This window comes from Paramisgurnus dabryanus, chromosome 1 (genome assembly GCF_030506205.2).
Source record: "Paramisgurnus dabryanus chromosome 1, PD_genome_1.1, whole genome shotgun sequence".
NCBI classification, from domain to species: domain Eukaryota; kingdom Metazoa; phylum Chordata; class Actinopteri; order Cypriniformes; family Cobitidae; genus Paramisgurnus; species Paramisgurnus dabryanus.
The window spans coordinates 40,024,200-40,045,126 of record NC_133337.1 but is presented as its reverse complement, the minus strand read 5'-3'; the positions used below and the strand labels follow the sequence as shown (position 1 = coordinate 40,045,126).

Below are 20,927 nucleotides of genomic sequence, written 5' to 3'. Positions count from 1 at the left end.
ACTCTGGGGGATACAGTGAATAAACTAAATTACCCAAATGTGGGCGTTTGGAACCGGGTTCTTAAATTTTGATTTGTCAACATTTGGACACTGTGGGTTGGACACTGATTTATTTATTCTGCTACTATATATTACTACAAAAATGACTTACAAAGCGTACAATACAGAATATATAAGACATAAGAAATCTGCTTATTTTGTTTATAATAGTATGTTTGGGGATACTTGTAAATGAAAAATCAAATCATTTTAAAATAGGCAAATAATTTCATAAGCTCATGTCTCCATTTAGTGCATAAGAAGTGATATAATAATATTTTCATAAAATGAAAACAATACTGAATACATGTAGTAGTTTAATATGTTTATTACGGTTTGTTCAAATAACTTACAATGTGCTGAATGAAAAAAGATGCTGCTGACTGTCAGACCACATGAAGCTTGATGTGTCTCAATAAAAACTCAAACAAGTTGAATAAAAATTGCAGTTTAAAAAACCTGACACCAGAGGGACAGTTGTGAACAGTGTTGGGGGTAACGCATTACAAGTAATGTGCATTACATAATAATATTACTTTTCTGAAGTAACGAGTAATGTAACACATTACTTTTTAAATGTACACACATTAATATTTGAGTCACTTTAAAAAAAAAGAAATGCAAGTTACTTTTATAGTTTAACAAATTTTATTTAAAAAATGATGCACTGAATTAAACTTATGCACTTTATGCGTACACGCCTTGTAGCAGCCAAATTTTACTGCTGCTATTGAGATGCTATGTCTTCTTTATTGCACTAGGTGTCGCTGTGTTTGTCATGCTGTTTTAATGTTTTGGAATAAATGGATTGCACTCTAAAGCAAGGACAACGCTTGGGCTCTTCTTAACGGTAATTAAAGTTTAACGCGTCAACCAACTAATTCCGGGAATAACATCGTAGAAGATTAACAACGGAGATCTACAACATTAGTCAAAAACCTGCCAGCAGTTGGGACTGTGTCGGTAAATTTATCTTTGGATCGTTTACACATTGGAATTACGAGTGCTGTTGGAAATCGCTTGGATGATAAGATCTAATGAAACTGGATTACATGGCGCCCAACGAGCAAAGGTAATGTAGCGCTATACTGTTTAATGGCCATTAACTGTGTGCACACATAAAGGGTAAATCCAATGCATTGGTAGCCGAACATTTGACTGTTGCCTTGAGAATCGTTGCTACGGACTGTCGTTGATCAGAGACGCATCTGAGCCATCACAGTGGCGACATGTTCCTATCCAAGAAAATCCAGCAGACGATGCGTCAAGGGGACTTAAAGTGGCAGATTTATTGAAGAATGAAAGGTGGCTGGAAGGGCCTGCATTTATCTGGAAGAATGAGAAGGACTGGCCTAAAGTTGTACTAGACACCTGTGTGGACCCCAGTAACGTGGAGATTAGAAGGGAGGCGACTGTAAATGCTATTAATGTGTGTGATGAGTTGAAGCCTACGGACTACCTCATAATATATTTTTCTGATTGGAGGCGGCTTAAGACCACAGTTGCTTGGTTTCTCGATCAGAATAAAGTCTATGTTGTTGGAACAGAGTCGCTTGAAAAAGTGGTTGGAGACTTCTGTGACTGGTAAACTGAGGACAAGCAAACAAAATAAGATGACATCCTGGCACGGTATTTTAACGCTGGATGAGCTGTCAAGAGCAGAGGTGGTTATCATTCGCTATTGCCAGCAACAACGATTCAACAAAGAGATCAGCCCAAGCTACCATTAGGCGTCAGAGTCCTTTATACAGGTTGGACCCAGTTCTGGATAATGGACTCTTGAGAGTTGGAGGGAGATTGAGTAAAGGAGCAATGCCTGAGGAGGCCAAACATCCGTTCATTCTCTCAAAGGATCAGCATGTTTCTTTTCTCATTTCAAGCATGCGCACCAGAGTTTGGGCCATAGTGGACGCGCACACACATTGTCTACAGTGAGGAAAAGGTTCTGGATTACAAATGCTAATTCTGCTGTACGTAAGATCATCACTGAATGCAGCTTTTGTAAACGCTATAATGGTAGACCAATGGAACAAAAGATGGCAGACCTTCCAAAGGAGAGAGTCCTCCCTGATTTACCACCATTCACTAATACGGGAGTGGATTATTTTGGTCCAATTGAAGTAAAGAGGGGAAGATCGACCTGCAAGCGATATGGAGTTATATTTAGCTGTATGGCAAGCAGGGCTGTCCATATAGAAGTAGCAGGGTCATTGGAAACAGACGCTTGCATTAAAGCTTTGCGGCGTTTCATCAGCAGAAGAGGGCAAGTGTTACAACTAAGTTCTGATAACGGCACCAACTTCATTAGAGCAGAAAAAGAACTGAGGGAGGCCGTTGCTGTTTTGAACCATGTCCAAATTCAAGAAAAACTTTTTCAAGTTGGAATTCGCTGGAATTTTATTCCGCCAGCAGGCTCACATCATGGAGGGGTGTGGGAGCGAATTATCCGCCTGGTAAGAAGGGTTCTAAGCTCCATGCTACGACAGCAGAGATTGGATGATGATGGGTTGCATACGGTGCTCTGTGAAGTGGAAGCCATTTTAAATGATCGTCCAATCACCCTGCTTTCAGATAATCCAAATGATTTGCACTCTAAAGCAAGGACAACGCTTGGGCTCTTCTTAACGGTAATTAAAGTTTAACGCGTCAACCAACTCATTCCGGGAATAACATCGTAGAAGATTAACAACGGGTAGATCTTCTACAACACGCCTGTTTGAGTCAGAAACTGAGATTGCAGGCCAGAGCTTGACATTTTGTGATGGATAATGCAATTTCTGAATGCAGAACTTTTCATTCATAAAAAACACCTGCAAGGTCTGAAAGAGATCAAGCAAGTAAGTAATGCAATTAGTTACTTTTTTTGGTGGTAACTTAATATTGTAATGCATTACTTTTAAAAGTAACTTTCCCTAACACTGGTTGTGACATTTTAAATCATCCCTTGAAAAGTTTAAAAAACGAGGTCTTGGTCGATTCCATGTACAAACCCTCAACTGACTTCCATTGTAAAGATACTGATATGACTCTGTGCTTTTATATTTGCGCACTGAAGACCCGTCACCCGACCAACAACACGAAATGACTGAATATATCATTATGTGATATATCAGGACACTTCTTAATTTCATCCTCACAGTGGTTCATACATGGCAGGTGTAGTAAATATTTACAATAACGGTTTAAATCTTGTTTTATGCGTGCCTCCACTACACTGTTTTCTACCGGCTGGCTATTGAAACAGATGTCTTGCACAGAGATTAGAAATACGTCACTTCACTTACTTACGCAAAATAAGGTGGATAAGGTCACTGCACACTCACATGAGTTCATACTATCCAGATGTCGCTCAGAGAGCTGATATGCGTTTGCTAATTGGAAACATGTCGCCCAGACGTCAGCATTTATATGCAAATGATATCTGGCCAATAAAAGAAGAAGTGAGAGACGTGATTGTCTCTGCATTTAACCCATCCACCGAGTAATGAATCCACCCCACTGCAAGTCATGAAAACACCCAAACACACACACTCAGCATAAATATTACTGCAACACTTTAATCACTTCCTGAAAGCTATGGGAATTGAAACAACCTCTGGGTTACAATCAAGTCTGACTCTCTAACCACTAGGCCACAATGCTTGGACAACACAAATCTGTGTGTCCAGGACACTTTTACCAACAATTTGTATATACATTACACCATAGCTGCTTAAAATGCTATGTAGAAAGTGTCCTAAATCTGAGCCTATGAGATATAAATGTTTTCCAGACATACTGTATTTGTGCTGTTCTGCCTCTACAGAATTAGTGTATCATGACCTCACATCGCTAGTATGAACCAGTGTTGGGCAAGCTACTTGGAAAATGTACTGTAGTGAGCTAAGCTTTTTTACATTTTTAGTTTTTTTTATTATGTAATTATTTATTCAGTTTCAATTTATCATTTTGGTAATTATAGGCTATACAAGCATAATATAGGTCTAGGTACTTCACATTATGGGGCGGTTTCCTGGACAGGTCTTATCCTACTCCCAGACTAAAATGCATGTTTGAGCTGCCTTAATTCAAATTAATGATGCCCCTGTGAATGGACCCCGAGAGTTTAACTTTTTACTAAACATATAACTCAATACCAAAAACACAATAGCAGCATCACAGTAGCCTAGAGAACTTAAGAACAGTAAAAAGAGAAAGTAAAAGCTTTGTGGACTTTGGAAAACATATGTAAAATAGCCAACACAAACTACACATTTGAAAGTGCAAACTTTTCTTTAGAAAATAGAAAAATAATATATAAATATAAAATGTCACTATGAATGATATAAAAACATTACTGTTGAATACTCATTTTATTAAGCTTTTATATTAGATTAGATTAAATTAGATTAGATTAGATTAGATTAGATTAGATTTTTTAGATTTTTTAGCTGTTCTACCGTACATAGCCTACTGTGTTTACAAAGTAAGCACATTTGTGACTTTTAGTCCTCTAAATCTTTGTTTTATTTAAGAAGATTGGCTATTTTTGTTTGTGATTATAGACGATTATTAATTTATTCATGTGACATTTAATTTTGGCAAAACATGTCTGGATTATTTTGATAATATATTGAACAGGAATTGTAAGCCTACCATGTGCACTGCACTGACCGCTAATGTTAACTGTTACTGAGAAAGTATTAACCACTGTCACGTCAAAATAAACCATAAACTACTGCTCAATATCTAAAGAAAGATAGTAAAGAACGTAACAGCGAGCTGGCATCACATCAGTTGTAAAATGCTTATGCATAGGTAATGTTTAACAGTAAAATCTCAGTTTAGTTTGCACCTAAGTTATAACAATAATACATAGTTTGTTAACATTAACGTCAGCAAGCTTGAGGCGCATTATTGCACATTACGATAAGCAGCACCACATGCATATTTCCCATAATTAAACATGGACTTACCTGCAAGTGATGCATGGACATCATCTCGCAGTTTCTTGTTCTTTCTTTTCTCAAATCCTGACTCCTGCTGTCTTTTCTGAGCAATTTTCATAAAAGTTGTCTACTGTCTGTCAAACTTTGTCAGGTGCCCGCGCGATCAACAGGTGCAGACCATCCAAAGTGAGGGGGGCATACTTTCTAGACTAGAGCAATTAAATTATCTCGTTCCCTTACATATACATGGCTTAAAAGTGCCTAATGAAATAATATCTGCATTATTTTTTCATTAGGCTATTATTTTTGGTGCCCCCTCAGCACTTGGTGCCCTACGCACAGCACGTGATTCACGTTATGGGACCGGTGGCGCTGAACATAACTATAGATCACCCACACACAAGCAACCGATAGTTTCACTGTGTCATTGTTCGTACAATCATTAAATATTCTTGATGATACAGGTTTCATTATGGTACTACATGTACAGTAAATACATCTCTGTAAAAGTTCTGCTGTAGTAGAAAGAATACTACAGACACAGTGAAATCATTGAACAAAGTTTGCAATATATTGATGCAAAACACTACAATCACAACATCATTTCACAATCTGCACTCAATCATCAGTAAGTTGGCAGAATTGGACAAGCAATTACAAAGGCCTGCATTTATACAGTGCAGTGATACTTGGTTCATGCTCCAGGCTTATTGGTGACAATGAATCTCGTTGTCTTGAAACTTTCATGAATAAATATCCAGGTCATCATTTATATAATGCCTCATTACATACTTAAAGGATATTCCCAGATAGAGAGAAGTCAGGAAATGACACTTTCCTGTACTTACAATAATAACAATGCTCATGGCATTATACTTACTATCTAAGGAAGGATCAAAATACACACATCCACCTTAACCAGGTGCAAGATCAAAGGATGAATCAAAAAATAGAAAAAAGATCTGCACACTTTTATGTTCCCTTTATTTCAAAAAGTTAAAAAGCAAAAAACGTTGGTTTTTTTAACTTTTTGAAATAAAGGGAACATAACAGTGTGCAGATCTTTTTGTCTATTTTTTGATTATATTTAATATCAAAATTTGAAACATATTGGGAACAAATCCTCTGTAACTGTTGAAGACCAGCACTAAATGGACAAACATCACCAAATCATCTGCATACATTAAATGGTTGATAACAGTATTAAAATGCAGTCTGATATAACAGCTTTGATAAATCATCCATCGATAAAAGGAGAGAAAATGCTTCCCTGTTTGACTCTCTTACATACACTGAATGGGGCAGACACACAATTGCCCCATTTTACATACATTAATTGATGATACATTAATTTTCACTATAGGTTTATAAGCTCCTTGTTTTTGTAACTTAAATTAAAATATTTTTATGATTTACACAATTAAAGCATATTAAGAAATCACAAAAGATCATGAATAACATTACATTACATTTAAACTTTTATTCAGCTGTAACATTCAGTAGGCTAAATGTTATGTTCCTGTAATACCTTTTGGGCATTTACAGTTTATGGTAATATTAATATATTTCATTGTTTCATTTTAAAGACATTTTTGGGTATTTTTTTTTTTAAATATGCATTAAGCGTTGTTATGCTTATCCTTATGTCTGTGAAGATCTCAGTCTTTTAATAAAGATGTTTATATCATCTTTTATCATTAAAGTCTACACTGTAAAAAAAATTATTTGCTGCCTTAAATTTTTTGTTGAATCAACTCAGATTTACAAGTCATTTCAACTTACTATTATTTATCATGACTATGAGTTGTTTTAACTACAGATGAGTTGTTATAACTTGAAAAAAGTCAAATTCGTTGTTTAAGTTGTAGCAACTCATCTCTTGTCAAGATAAATAAAAGTAAGTTGACATGACTTGTAAATCCGAGTTGATTCAACAAAATTAAGGCAGCAACGATTTTTTTACAGTGTAGAAAATCTGTTTATACAAAGATTGATAAACTAAAGTGTTAAAAAAACTGAAGAGCATTGGCACAGAAACTTCAGAATACATTACAATACATTCAGCAATTGTTGATAACATGTGATATGATTTGTAATACAATAAAACTTATAAAGATAAACAGTAAAGAAGATCAGACATTAGTCATTACAGAGTATCACAAAACTTTATTCATGTCATCCCAAAACTTCAATATAATCACAAACATGATTGGATACAAAAATTAGTTTAAAGATGCAGAAAGTTTTAAAACAGACATTAACATCACCAACACCAAATGCAGCGATTGAAGCGTTTGATAAATGAGACTCAAAAGATTAGTCTGTGCATCTTAGTATTAAGTTTTCACAGGTCACATGATTATTTTAAAATGATTTCCTATGCAGAAAGAAGCACAAGTCATTTGACATTAAAGCTGTATATACAATACACTCTGTACAGTTCACAGATCAATAACAATCATATTTTACAGAAATATATACAACACAGAAAACTGAGCTTTAGTCCTTTTAAACCATACAATCACAGTCTTACAATAATTCACTACTGTTGTTTATCATTCAACAGTCAGTAGATTTGATCTGGTACACAAAAGACTTTAAAAGACATTAAAGATTCATAATCCTGCATGAGCTTTAGTTAAAACATGAATATTAGCTTGATGTGATGTTGTGGTTACAGTTACACTGACACTGTGGTTTCTCTATCTGAACATTCACTGATGTTTCTTTCAACATTGCTTCTCTATCTGAAGGTTCAATGGTGTTATTTTCACACGCACACATATTATAATCCTGTGGAGGTCTAGAAACACCCATATCATAATCATGTGGAGATCTAGATGGTTTCCGTCTCATCCAGAAAATCAACGCCACGATCACAATGATGAAACAGCCCAAGAGACCAATGATGACGGCAACAGATGAATTATCTTTTTGAAAAAAAAAATATATATATATATATATATTTAGAGGTGCATTTAAAGGTGTGCTACTGTATCATTAAGTGAAATATATATTATCTCACTATTTGGAAACTCTGCTTTGATCAGTTACACACAATAAGTACTTTTTTAAACCTTGTTTCACAAGTTTGCATTAACATGTAATCAATAGGGAATGAGATAAAGCATATTTGGCGTGCTGTCCGAGGGGAGGGCCTGAGCTCGGAATTTTAGCCCGAACCAAGGGTAGTCCCCCCTCTTTAACTGGGATAAATGAAACTAGATGAAAGTGAGGTGGAGGAGGGCTGCTACAAAAAATTTGTCAGAAACAAAGGTGAGGGACTACTAATTATAGGCACCTCTTTGCGCTGATTGGTTGGATCACATGACCATGCTCCTCCCAAACTTAGTTAAATTTCATTAAGTATCTAAAACTGTCAACTCCAATGAGTTAATCTGTGATCAATAATTACTTGAATAAGTTAATACCTAGGCCAGGAGTTTTTTCATCTTTGACACTGTCTGGTCCACCTGCTAACAGATTATAAAAACACTGTTAATAAACCCCAATACAGTATAATATATAACATAAACAATGTTTATATACCAGTACTAATACAACATTATTGTGTGGGAGTATGTTTAATTGAATATTTAGCATGAATTTCAGAATTTATTACACATTTGCTATTTAAATTGCTTTAATGACAGCAGAACTTAATCTGACATGAATTATCAGTGATCATATTGAATGAATGAATACCTCCGTCATCTGTATCAGGACCTGTAAACAGATTTTAAAATCACTGTTAATAGAGTCATGATAGATGTACAAATGTGGATTTATTTCATTATAAACAACATTAAAGCTGTTAAACTGTACCTGTTATGTTCACACTGAATTCTGTTGTCTCTCCTCCACAGTTGGTTTGTACAAAGAATTTGAATTTTGTTGTCATGGCTTTATTTGCAGTGTAAAGACATGAAAATCTCTCTTTTTTACAGGGATCATCTATGAAGTTCTCTCTACAGATGTCTGGGTCATTAGCTGCTGCTGTATCAATAAACTTGTACCACTTAGCGCAGCATCCTTCGTTCAGATGAGAGAATCTGCAGGTGAGAGTTATTTTATCTCCCACAGGTGCAGTCACATCTTCACAGTTAATTGCGATATCTGTAAAAGAACAGACGATGTTAAACTTGATGTACACAACTGAACAAAAATAATCATTTGTAACATAATAAATCAAATTATTCAACACAACAAGATTACAGATTATATCCAACTAGGTTTTCTATTTACACGTAAATCTGTGACAGTTTTTAATATTAATATAACTTAAAATACTATATTGAGCAAATATTAACATCAACACACATCATTACGGTCATATAAATTAATTTAAAAAACAATTTCAATTTTTCTTCACTTATGATCCATTACTCAATCATCTCAACTGTCAACACAAGACTGACTCCAGATCAGCTGATAATGTAACTTTAATACATTCACACAAAGCCTCAACCCACATGTACAGATAAAGACTTCAGATAAAGCATTAAACACACTTAAGTTTTATCATGAGAGTTAACAGGAAGAAATCAGCACTATATGATTTGACAGTGTTTATTTGTTACATGACTGAAGTGATTTCAACGTCACACACTGTTAAACCAACAAACGGACCATAAAAACTTCACCAGTAAAAGTGACTAACTGTAATTCAGAGTTTCTTATATGAATTTATTATATTACCATCATCAGCCTCACAGACAGCAGTGAAAGTCCAAACCAGCAGGACCAGTAGTCCAACATTAAAAGCACCCATCATCCAGCTCCTGTTATAAAGACATTATATCAATTTAGAAATTAAAATATATATATACAATTCAATAAAAATGTAAGGTCAAGTAAGGCGTCGGAACCAATATACGTGTTTTTTAATACCAATGATATTGGACCAACTCACTTTTTTCTAATTTGCGTCTGTCTGTTCACTTCAGGGCTTAAACTCCGTTACGCTTTTTAGCTACAGCTTTGACGCTGCTGCTTCCTCAAATCATTTATAGTCCATATAAACTAAACTCCATTCCGTGTTTTATCACTATCGCACTCCGCGACACAATAATGTAGGCTAATCACAGCTTTTAGGCTATACAAGCAATTGTAAAAGAAATATAGCCTAATACAAGAAACGGCATCTACTTCAGTAATGTTTTGGACCCACTTTATTTTCCTTCCGACGCATGAGTTTAGTCATGCACATACAATTAAAAACAATTACGCACCACAATCTTATTTTATGTTCGTGTTATTTTGATATCATATTATTTGATTAAATCCGAGGCCAGTCACATTTAGTGACATCAAACAACACACATAGCCCGAAGCCCGATGTAACCTTGTAGCCTAGAAAAAGCGCTTCACCATTATTACCAGGTTAGCAGTGTTTAACTTTTGCATATTTATACGATTTCACAATTCGCGCTTTAGCAACACCATGCACAATAATACAATCTGTATAATAAAACATCAAGATCAACATTAAAATACAGATTTTTTAAGTCTATGAAAACAAAGAAACAGAGACATAATCAACAAAACCATTCAAACAAATCAAGATCTTAATCAGAAATATTTACACATGTTTAAAGAATACAATAAAACACGCACTCATAATATTATTGAATGCGGTAATGTGTTAGTAAATGTAAATGCAATGATTTTCATAGTTTGGTTAAAGGTTGGTTACATTAGTGTCCACTTACTATTTGTCTTCACCATGAGGAGGTTTAAGGTCACAATGATCTTACTCCAGTGCGCTCAATCTTTTAAACATTAACAATACTTTCACTTTCAAAATGAGTAAATAGTTATGATATAATTATAAACTCGTGTTGAGTCTCTCAAACTTTTCCATTCATGCAGAGTTAAACTAATTCAACACTGCCTCCTAGCTGCAGAACATATACTGTAAAAAAACAACAACACACCAACCTTTTTTTTTATAAACGTCACTGCTTTCGTCATTATTTTATGCTGGTCTTTTGTTGGATATTTTAGTAGGGATATCATTATTTTTCCATTAAATTAACTTGAAACTTAAAGCTGCTTGCTCACTCACAATAAATCTATTCATCATATTTGAGCACATATTAAACAAATATGGTATGCAAATTTAAGGTTGTTTATTATCTTAGTATGATCAGGGTTGTATTCTAGAAAGCAGGGTTAACTTACCATCAGATTAACCCCTTTGGGGTTGATGAACCCCAAACTTGCTTTCTCTGTCGGTTCCAAAACACAATTTAAGAGTTAGTTCAGTCAACCCGCCTAAGTAACCCAGAGTTAACATCTGTTTCACACTTACTCCGTTTGGGTATGCTGGACATCATTTTTTACGTACCCATGACCATGTAATCAGATTACAGCAGGCGTTGATCTTGGGTACTGCAGGGCTACTGTACGTGTCCTGCAGAGTTTTGTGCCAACCCCAATCAAACACACTTGCATTTCATTTGTGTTATCCCTCATTGCGCAGGTTATAAAATGAGAGGCATTTTCAGATACCAATAAAGAGTTTTACAACCTCCTTCACATATACAGGCCATACATTTACAGACACACCTGTCACTCTCACTGTCATAATTTCTTGCCATCTTTGCAAAAAGCTGTAATTTTTTACCGTCTCATGAGTTGAGTGTTGTACAGATCAGTTTCAATCGTTCATTAAAATGAATCGATTCAGATGCGTCAGCGTCATTCGCGTATTTAGCAGAAATACACGCGTTGTGTAGCTAATCCCAGCTGGACATCGCAAACCATTTGTGTAAACGAGACGATAAACATTTCCTCGCTAGATATGATCTTGCTGCGACCTTTTACCGTCATGTATCCGTTTTGACGAATACGCGCATGAGCGCGCGCGATCGAGAGAGAGAGAGAGAGAGAGAGAGAGAGAGAGAGAGAGAGAGAGAGAGAGAGAGAGAGATACTGAAAACTGCAGATATACTGTCCGTTTCTCAATCCAAATGTGGATGCCTGCGTGTCGCATATGCAGGGTGCATGGGTAGACTGGGTACAGTTGAGACACTGTTGCATTTAGATTTTTCACACAAAAATAGATACTGAAAAGAAGTGAATTTCCACATGACATGCCACACGAAATTGTATTAGCTTGTAGACTAAGATATCAATCAATATTACCCATTAGTATTTCCCTGATATTTCCACTATTAGCTCATAAAAATAAGGTGCTTTTTGTCTCAACGTTGTCTAAATTGTACCTACAGGTATATGTGGTACAGTTGAGACACCCATTATTAATGATGTAAAGGTAACTACCGTTCATTGCAAATATAATAAAGACAAATAAAGAAAATAACATCTTGGCAACATGTTTGTTTATTCATCCATTGAAATTCATTCATTTTATTTTAATTAGCACTGGTTAAAATGTATAAAACAGGAACAAGATATTTCATGAACAGATATTGCAACAGTACAAATGGAAACATATTCCACTAACAACACTAACAATGTCAAAATTAACAGTAACCAACAAAGGAAAAAACTGATTCGGGTGTCACTTTCTCACTGATTTCATGTAATGTCATGAGAAAGTGTCTCTCAACTGTACTCCCTGGCCACCTCGTGCATTTCTGAAGATTTTGCAATAACCATGCATTACACAATATCATGAAATATGCCAGTTTTTAGGGCACAGAATAACATTTGTGATGATACCAGTAACGTTTAACAGTCACATGGACAATAAGCTATTTATCGTGGAGTGTGCATGGTGAAGTTAACTTCTTACCTAGAAAAAAACTTTTGCCGATATCTTTGGATCGGAGCCCTGCTGCAAAAACCAGCATGCAAGACCAGCATATGTTGTGTTTTGGTGCATCAGCTAAACCAGCACCAAACCAGCATTAGCACCAGCATCCCATGCTGGTCATACCAGCAAGACCAGCATATGTTGTGTTTTGGTGCATCAGCTAAACCAGCACCAAACCAGCATCAGCACCAGAATTAGCATCAGCTAAACCAGCACCAAACCAGCATTAGCACCAGCATCCCATGCTGGTCATACCAGCAAGACTAGCATATGTTGTGTTTTGGTGCTGGCATGTTGGTGACCACCAGCTAAACCAGTATTAAACCAGCATAGACCAGTTAAAGTTTCCAGAGCACATAGCAAGGACGTAACATCTGACTCAAAAAAAGCAAGTTTCGGCGGCCTCACTGATGTTTTTAGTGGCTCTTCTTTCACACAACCCTTTAATGCCAAGGAGCCTGAATGCCCGATGCACAGATTGACTTAGAAAGCCCCTGCAGCCCACTTCTATTGGCTCACAGCGGGCCCTCCATCCACTCTTTCTGCATGCCTGAACCAACTCAAGATATTTGGCCTTCTTCCTTTCGAAAGCCTCCTCCATCCTGTCCTCCCAGCTAGGGGACAGTAAAGGTGTATGAAGATCAAAGACCCGAAACACCCTATGACCCTGTCCTTCACTGAAGATGTGTCCAAACTGCACCTGTTTCAAATCATGCTGGTTTGATGCTGTTTTTTTCAGCAGGGAGATGCATCCGTTGTTCTAATTTCCCACGATCAAAGAGGAAACTAATATGCATGTGCACAGCAAAATCACAACTTGTGCTTGCTGCGCACGCAAGTTATTTAAGGTGTCTCAACTGTACCCAGTCTACCCTTCTATACGTCATCATGCCTGATTTATTCAAGTTAACTGAGCATTACATTCGCAAGTCATGAGCATATTACAACAATTTACTATTAACTAAGAATAAAAGACAACTTTATAATTGTTAATAGACAGTCTTCATAGCGTATGCAGTCTAGAAATGCAACCCCAGGACGATGCAGCCATCGGATTGAGAAATGGCCACTGTGCTTAGTTTGGAGAGTACGGGTGTGGAGCTCTCTGCACATTCAATCAATATTATCACTCCTTAAAGGAAAACACCACCGTTTTTCAATGTTCTTACCTTAACTCAATGTGTGTGTTTATGTGTTAGCATTTAGCCTAGTCCCATTCGTTCCTTAGGATCCAAACAGGGATGAACTTAAAAGCCACCAAACACTTCCATGTTTTCCCAATTGAAAGACTGTTACATGAGTAGTTACACGAGTAAGTATGTTGGAACAAAATATTTTTTTAAGCGAATAAAAAAACTATATTTTATGGCGGAACTTGCCGAGGAAGAGCACTTAGGTCCAATCTCATTTCTCTGTCTTACCCCTTCCCCTTTCTCTTCGTCTTCCCCTTGTCCCTCGAAACCAGGGAAAGGGGTAAGACCATTTGTGTCACCTTCCCTTGCCGCTACAGCCCGAAACAGACAAGTGTTGACATAAACATAGAAGATGCCGTCTTCTTAGGTTGTGGTATCGATTGCCTGAGCTGAGCTCAACAAGCGCATAACTTAGCTACTAGTTAGCGCCTAAACTAGCGATTCAAAACAAAACATTCATAAAACCTTCATAAAACATGAGTGTCATAATATAATATCAATTAAACTGCTGAAAATAACGTTACTTTTATTTGTGCGACTCCTTGACAGTTCGACGTTCAGCTATAAAACATCTTGATGGCGGCTCTCCTGAGAAATTCCTACGTTAACGTTTACCCCTCTCTTTCAAGTGTGGTCCAAATCACATTTCTTTTCAAGGGCTATGTATCCCTACGCCTTGGCCCTAACCCTTGATCAAACTGAGAATTTGTACGCCACTTCGCCTCACATGAACTCGCAAAACCGAGGGGTAAGGGATAAGACAGAGAAATGAGATGCACCCTTATAGTTTGCAGTATTTTGACCATGGGTGCAATAATATTGGCGGACGTTTGAGCGAGTAGTCAGAAGTGATGTTGTTACTGCGCGCCAAGGTCGAAGTGCTGCAAACTAAGTGGTCTTCCGCTATACAATATAGTGCTTATTTGTTTATATCAGCTTAAAAAAAATCGGCATGTTTTATTTTGTGCCACCATACTTACTCATGTAACTACTCATGTAACAGTCTTTAACTCTTTCCCCGCCATTGACGAGATATCTCGTCAATTAAGAGAAAACGCTTCCCCGCCAATGACGAGATTTTCCGTCTTTCCGCAATACCGCTATTATTTTCCGCAACTTTTTAAAACCGGAAGTATTGCCCTATGGCAAGCTGCTGCATGTCCGTGTCTGTTTTAAAGATCGCTCTGGATGGGATCTCTATGAAAAGTCCGTCACAAAAATGGAATTATTTTTGCTTTTTGCTCAAAATATGGTGTTTTTGCAAAAACCTACCCATATTCAAAAGCTGATTGCAAAAGAACCACTAAAGGTAGGAAGAAACGTTTTTTTTTTGTTTGAAAGCAGAGGGTCTGTTCTTTCATTTGGTATATTGTATGTTTATTTATTTAAAGAAGAACATTTTCTGGAAGGCATTAAACTTTGGTGAAAATCATGAAAAACGTTGGCGCTGGCTGGCAACTTTTTTTAAAAACGCTGGCGGTGAAAGAGTTAAATAGAGAAAAAACATGGAAGCGTTTGGTGGCTTCTAAATTCATCCCTGTTTGGATCCTAAGGAATGAATGGGGCTAGGCTAAATGCTAACACATTCACAACGAGCTGTAAAAACATTAAGTGCATGCATTGAATAAAGATATGTATTCACTCGACTAAGTTGAGAACTGTTGTGTTTTCCTTTAATTATATGAAATGAACAAAAAAGACACTGTCAGGACAAACATTTGTTTTTGTTTCCTGCATTTAACAAAACTATTTTTAATAATAATTTAAATAAGAATAAAATAAGCTATAAAATAAATTGTAAGCTCTGGCAGGCCACATAAAATGAGGGGGCCGGCCGCATTTGGCCAGTGAGTTTGACACCCCTGGTTTAAAGCATTAGTTTACATTCCTTCACACCATGGAGGTTAAGGTCTCAAGTTTCTGTGGAAGACAGAATGAAATCACCTCAGCAACTGTTTCTGAACACACAGACAGATTGTCTTCATTGTTTGCCTCAAACTAAAAAAAAAACTAAAAGCATGAACTTCTATAAATAGTTTTTGTTCATAGTATTCTGTCTACTTCATTTGGACATCTGTGTGGAAAACTTTGTGTGCTGGCTTCAATAAGAGCACTTTTTTTCCCTATACTGTAGAATATAGTCAGACATATGGTAAGCTTTTAAATGAGTAGTAATGCAGTGCACACATACCCAGTGTCAATTGCTTAGAGAAGCCAGCAGCATGGTCAAACTGTACAGCACCTTGGATCCCATCCATAACTTGCGGCCCTTTGTTGCTATTGAGAGGGAATTCCTCAGCCACAGTAAATTTTGGAAGAGGTGAATGGCCCTCCAACAGTTTTTCTTACTTCACTAATTTTCCTGTAAACCAAGACTTTGAACCGGTTCACGGAACGAAAACGAAAACCAGAAACTTTTGATGTTTTGCAAGGAACAGAAACGAAACCAGAAACTTTCAAAAAATATATGTTCCGGAACAGAAACGTTTATTTAAAATAATGGTAACCGGTTAATACCATTTTTTTTTTGTTCTTTTACAAGATTTCTGTCAAATAAGACTCTGTGAAGTTCACATCCGGTCGTCGTTGACTCATCGGAGATATGAGAAGCTTGCCACTAGCAAGTAGTCTACTGAAGCCCAAGTCTCTAATGCTCAAGACCCATAGTGTGGTTGCATGCGATTCGCGGATTAATATGTAAATTTAAGTAGGGTGAAAGTTGATCATTTGCACGTGTTTCAAAGGCTTGCAAATCAAATGTTACTGTAACACTTATGTGAGTTTAAACAATTTAACCACAAAAAGGCGCTAAAGTGAGCTATTTTCTTTACGCACAAACGCACATGTTGTTGGTTGTGTCCGGTTCAACTCCAATTAAACGTGATTATCCCTATGCCCTTCAAAGATCAGAACTCTTGATGGATAAACTCAGCCCCGCCGCTCCCATAACGCGCATCACGCGCTGTGCGTAGGGCATCACTTGCTGAGGGGGCACCAAAAATAATAGCCTAATGAAAAAAATTATAATGCTGAAATTATTTCATTAGTCTATAGAAATATTATTAGGCCCTTTATATCCATGTATATGTTACAAAAAAGGGGGAACGAGATAATTTAATGTCTCTAGTCTAGAAAGTATGCCCCCAGCCTTTGATGGTCCGTGCCGGTTGATCGCGCGGGCGCCTGACGAAGTTTGACAGAGGCCGTTTCTCAATCCGAAGGCTGCAGCCTCCAGAGGTCGCATTTACAGGCTGCATACGTCATCAAAACTTTCTTATTTCGTAATATTAACGATTATAAAGTGAACTATTATTCTTAGTTAATCGTAAATTGTTGTAATATGCTTATGACTTGCTAATGTAATGTTCAGTTAACTGAAATAAACCAGGCTTGATGACGTATGCAGCGTGCATATGCGACCTTGCGCAGGCTGCAGCCTTCGGATTGAGAAACGGCCAGTCAGTAGGCAACTTTTGGAAATGGTCCCGAAAAGACAGCAGGAGTCAGGATCGGAAAAAAGAAAAAGGAAGAAACTTCGGGATGATGCCCGTGCATCACTTGCAGGTAAGTCCATCATGTTTAATCACTCTTAAATAAGGGAAATGCGCATGGGCTGCAGCTGCTGCTAATCGTAATGCGCCTCGAACTTGCTGTGCTGATATTAATGTTTAGCAAACTATGTTGTTATAATTTATAACTTCAGTGCAAGCTAAACTGTAAAACATTACCTATGCATATGCATTTTACAAATAACTGACGCAGCTGAACTTTCTTTACTACGTTTCTTTAGATATTGAGCAGAAGTTTATTTTGTGGTTTATTTTGACGTGACGGTGGTTAAAACTTTCTCAGTAAAAGTTAACGTTAGCAGTCAGTGCACATGTTACAATTCATCACTTTAAATATATATAAATATAAAACGTCATGATATGAAGCAAACATTACTGTGGCACTTAGTTCTCTGAATCTTTGTTTTATTTAAGAATATTGAGTATTCTTGTTTACTTATTGATGTTTATTTAATGTAATTTATTTAAAGTGACATTGTACTTGGGAAAACCATGTCTGGATTATTTTGATAATTTAAGTTTGGTAATTTTTTCTGTTTTGCTATTTTATAAAAGTTTCACTTTCAAATGTGTAGTGTGTGTTGGCTAAAGCTGTGAAGATTTTACTTTCTGCTATTAAGTTATATGTTTGGCAATAAAAAATTAAACTGGCAAAAACAAACGTTGTTTTTCTCAGGGTCGGGGTGGGGGGCATTATAAAGGAATTATGCTTAGGGCACCAAAATGGCTAGCAGCGGCACTGGATAAACTATAGAGAGAGTTGCGCTACTGTGTCTCATACTGTAGTCCATTAAAATACATTTGGTGAATAAAGCACTGAAAAACAAAGTAATTTTCACTTTATGTGGAGCGACTGTTTATGCTATATCTCCTTCCTGAAGCGCCGTTTGGAATTCGTCCTCCGTCTGTGTGTGTGCGCGTGTTTAAGTGCACTCAACAAATGTAGGCATGTCAGAATTACAGTTATGTAGCCTTTTTAATGTTTGATGACAAGATATACTAATAATTATAGACTAATAATTTAAGTTTAATGTCCTAAGGATCAGCCTACTTATTTGTATGCCCCACAGCTGACATGGAACATTATTAACCGTTTCAGGAACTTTATTTTTTTGTTCTAACCGGTTCAGGAACGTCTATTTTAGGGTTGAACCAAAAACCAAAAACGTTAAAATACTGTTTCTGTTCGGAACAAACCAATTGGGAAAAAAATCTGGTTCAAAGCCCTGCTGTTAACAGCATCACACATAAAATAAAGTGGTTGTTAATACTGACCATTTTGATTTATGTTTTTAGATTTTTCTTGGCAGCAGATTTTGTCTCAATCTGCTGCCAAAAACATTTGGAGTTGGGGTTGCATCTAAAAGGATCATCTTACTTATACCATGATATATATTTATATAAGTAACACACAGCAACACACAAATTACATTCCATGCATGCATATAAATATTTATATTATATTATATTACATTACATTACATTATATTATAATATTACCTTGTAACACATTTTAAATGGGACATGTCATGAAAATCTGACTTTTTCCATGTTTAAGTGCTATAATTAGATCCCCAGTTCCTCTATTAACCTAGAAAATGTAAAAAAGATCAACCCAGTAACTTAGTTTTGGTAAACCATTTTCTGCAAACTTGTGAAAAAATAAGTAATTGAAATGTGGCTCCCCTTGTGATGTCAGAAAGGGATAATACCGCCCCTTAATCCGCACTATCCAACCACAGCACTGCCATTTAGTGCAGAGATCAGCTCATGTACATTACAAACCTCAAAAACAGCCTACAAAGTGGCAATTTTAACATGTTATAATAAATTATCTATTGAGCTAGAACATCACATACGTACTCTGGGGACACCAAAAATACATTTTTCATCTTAACCCTTGTGTGGTGTTCGGGTCTGTGGGACCCGTTTTTAATGTTTACCAAAAGAAAAATAATGCAATTAATTGTTGTTTCAACCTCAGATTCATTGGCCTTGGCTCATTTTCTATAAAGAACATAAAAATAATCTACTTTAAAATGACTGTACACTGTACACCCCCCTACACATTTATATTACATTTGTGGTGTTCGGGTCCACTGGACCCGGGGGTAGTAAGAGAGTGAAAATTGAATGTGCTATGTAACTTTACTCTGTTTTTTCTCTTATATGGGACTCCTGTGAGTGCATGAGTGTGTTTGTATATATTTATGTACATATGTGATGGATGCATGTCAGAGTTTTGTCCTTCTGCACTTGCTGTAACAGCGCAAGGATACAGCATGTTATATATCAAGCATGAACACTTTTCTGCCCCCACTGTCCCAAACACTTTACCTTTGGTCTTAGAGGAACCATTCTACATTGTACCATTATATCCCTTATAAAAAATAACCATGGTTGTATTATAGTAAAAGTGTAGTAATCATGGTAAACTGGTGTATTGATTACTATTTGTAAAACCATGAGTTTACCACAAAACCTATGGTGTGTGTGTGTGTGTGTGTGTGTGTGTGTATGTGTGTGTGTGTGTGTGTGTGTGTGTGTGTGTGTGTGTGTGTGTGTGTACCTGGTAATTATCACGTTGTGGGGACCAATTGTCCCCACAAAGACAGGAATACCAGTGTTTTTGTGACCTTGTGGGGACATTTTGATGTCCCCATGAGGAAACAAGCTTATAAATCAAACAAGATGATGTTTATTGAAAATCTAAGGTACAAGAAAAGTTTTTGTGATGGTTGGGGTTAGGGAATGGGGCAGGTAAGGGGAATAGAATATACGGTTTGTATGGTATAAAATGCATTACGTCTATGGAATGTCCCCACAAAACATGGAAACCAGAACGTGTGTGTGTGTGTGTGTGTGTGTGTGTGTGTGTTTGTGTTTGTATGAGTGTGTGAGAGATAGTGAGAAATAGAGAAAGTAAAATTTTATATCCAAGCATTTTCATCATTTTAGGTTGTAGCCAAAAGCAACACATTGTACTGCAGTATGTGTGGACATAAGATGGACAGGAAGACACAGTATACGTCTATAAAATGCAAGAAATGCATATGCAACACAGCTACACAGTAAAAATCTGCTTCTTATGTATTGTGTAGGCTGACATGAACAGGTTATGTGTTCAGTGTGGATGATGTGTTATGATACCGCATCTTTTCAGATGGGGCTTGTGCTGTGTAGACGGACACAAATGTGTACAATTTCAAACTGAGTTCAAAGAATTAAACATCAAAAGTGATGAAAAACTTATTTGAGAAGAAAAAGTGATAAAAATACTTATTTTATATAAACATCTGGGGGAGAATAGAATTTTCTTCTCTTATTTCATATTATCACAAAAACGAATGGCACTTTAATCTATAAATAGTCCTCTACCAGTGGTAAATGACAAACATTAACCATAAATTATGTC

General features: G+C 36.5%; 1 protein-coding gene across 5 annotated transcripts; it reads right to left on the bottom strand.

The window, feature by feature from the left end:
- Positions 1 to 7,113: 7,113 nt before the first annotated feature.
- Positions 7,114 to 11,814, bottom strand: LOC135743129 (uncharacterized). 5 transcript variants are annotated; one of them, XM_073814989.1, is made up of 6 exons: positions 11,796 to 11,814; positions 9,666 to 9,748; positions 8,793 to 9,083; positions 8,673 to 8,693; positions 8,399 to 8,443; positions 7,114 to 7,897 (listed from the first exon to the last, which is right to left on the bottom strand). In XM_073814989.1, the coding sequence occupies exons 2-6, from the start codon at positions 9,739 to 9,741 to the stop codon at positions 7,620 to 7,622; spliced, it is 711 nt and encodes a 236-aa protein (XP_073671090.1). In that variant the 5' UTR covers positions 9,742 to 9,748; positions 11,796 to 11,814; the 3' UTR covers positions 7,114 to 7,619. The 5 variants fall into 5 exon arrangements, with proteins under 5 accessions (XP_073671090.1, XP_065116759.1, XP_065116758.1 ...); XM_065260687.2 differs by lacking the exon at positions 11,796 to 11,814 and adding an exon at positions 11,596 to 11,789; XM_065260686.1 differs by lacking the exon at positions 11,796 to 11,814 and adding an exon at positions 11,538 to 11,584.
- Between the last annotated feature and the right edge of the window lie 9,113 nt (positions 11,815 to 20,927).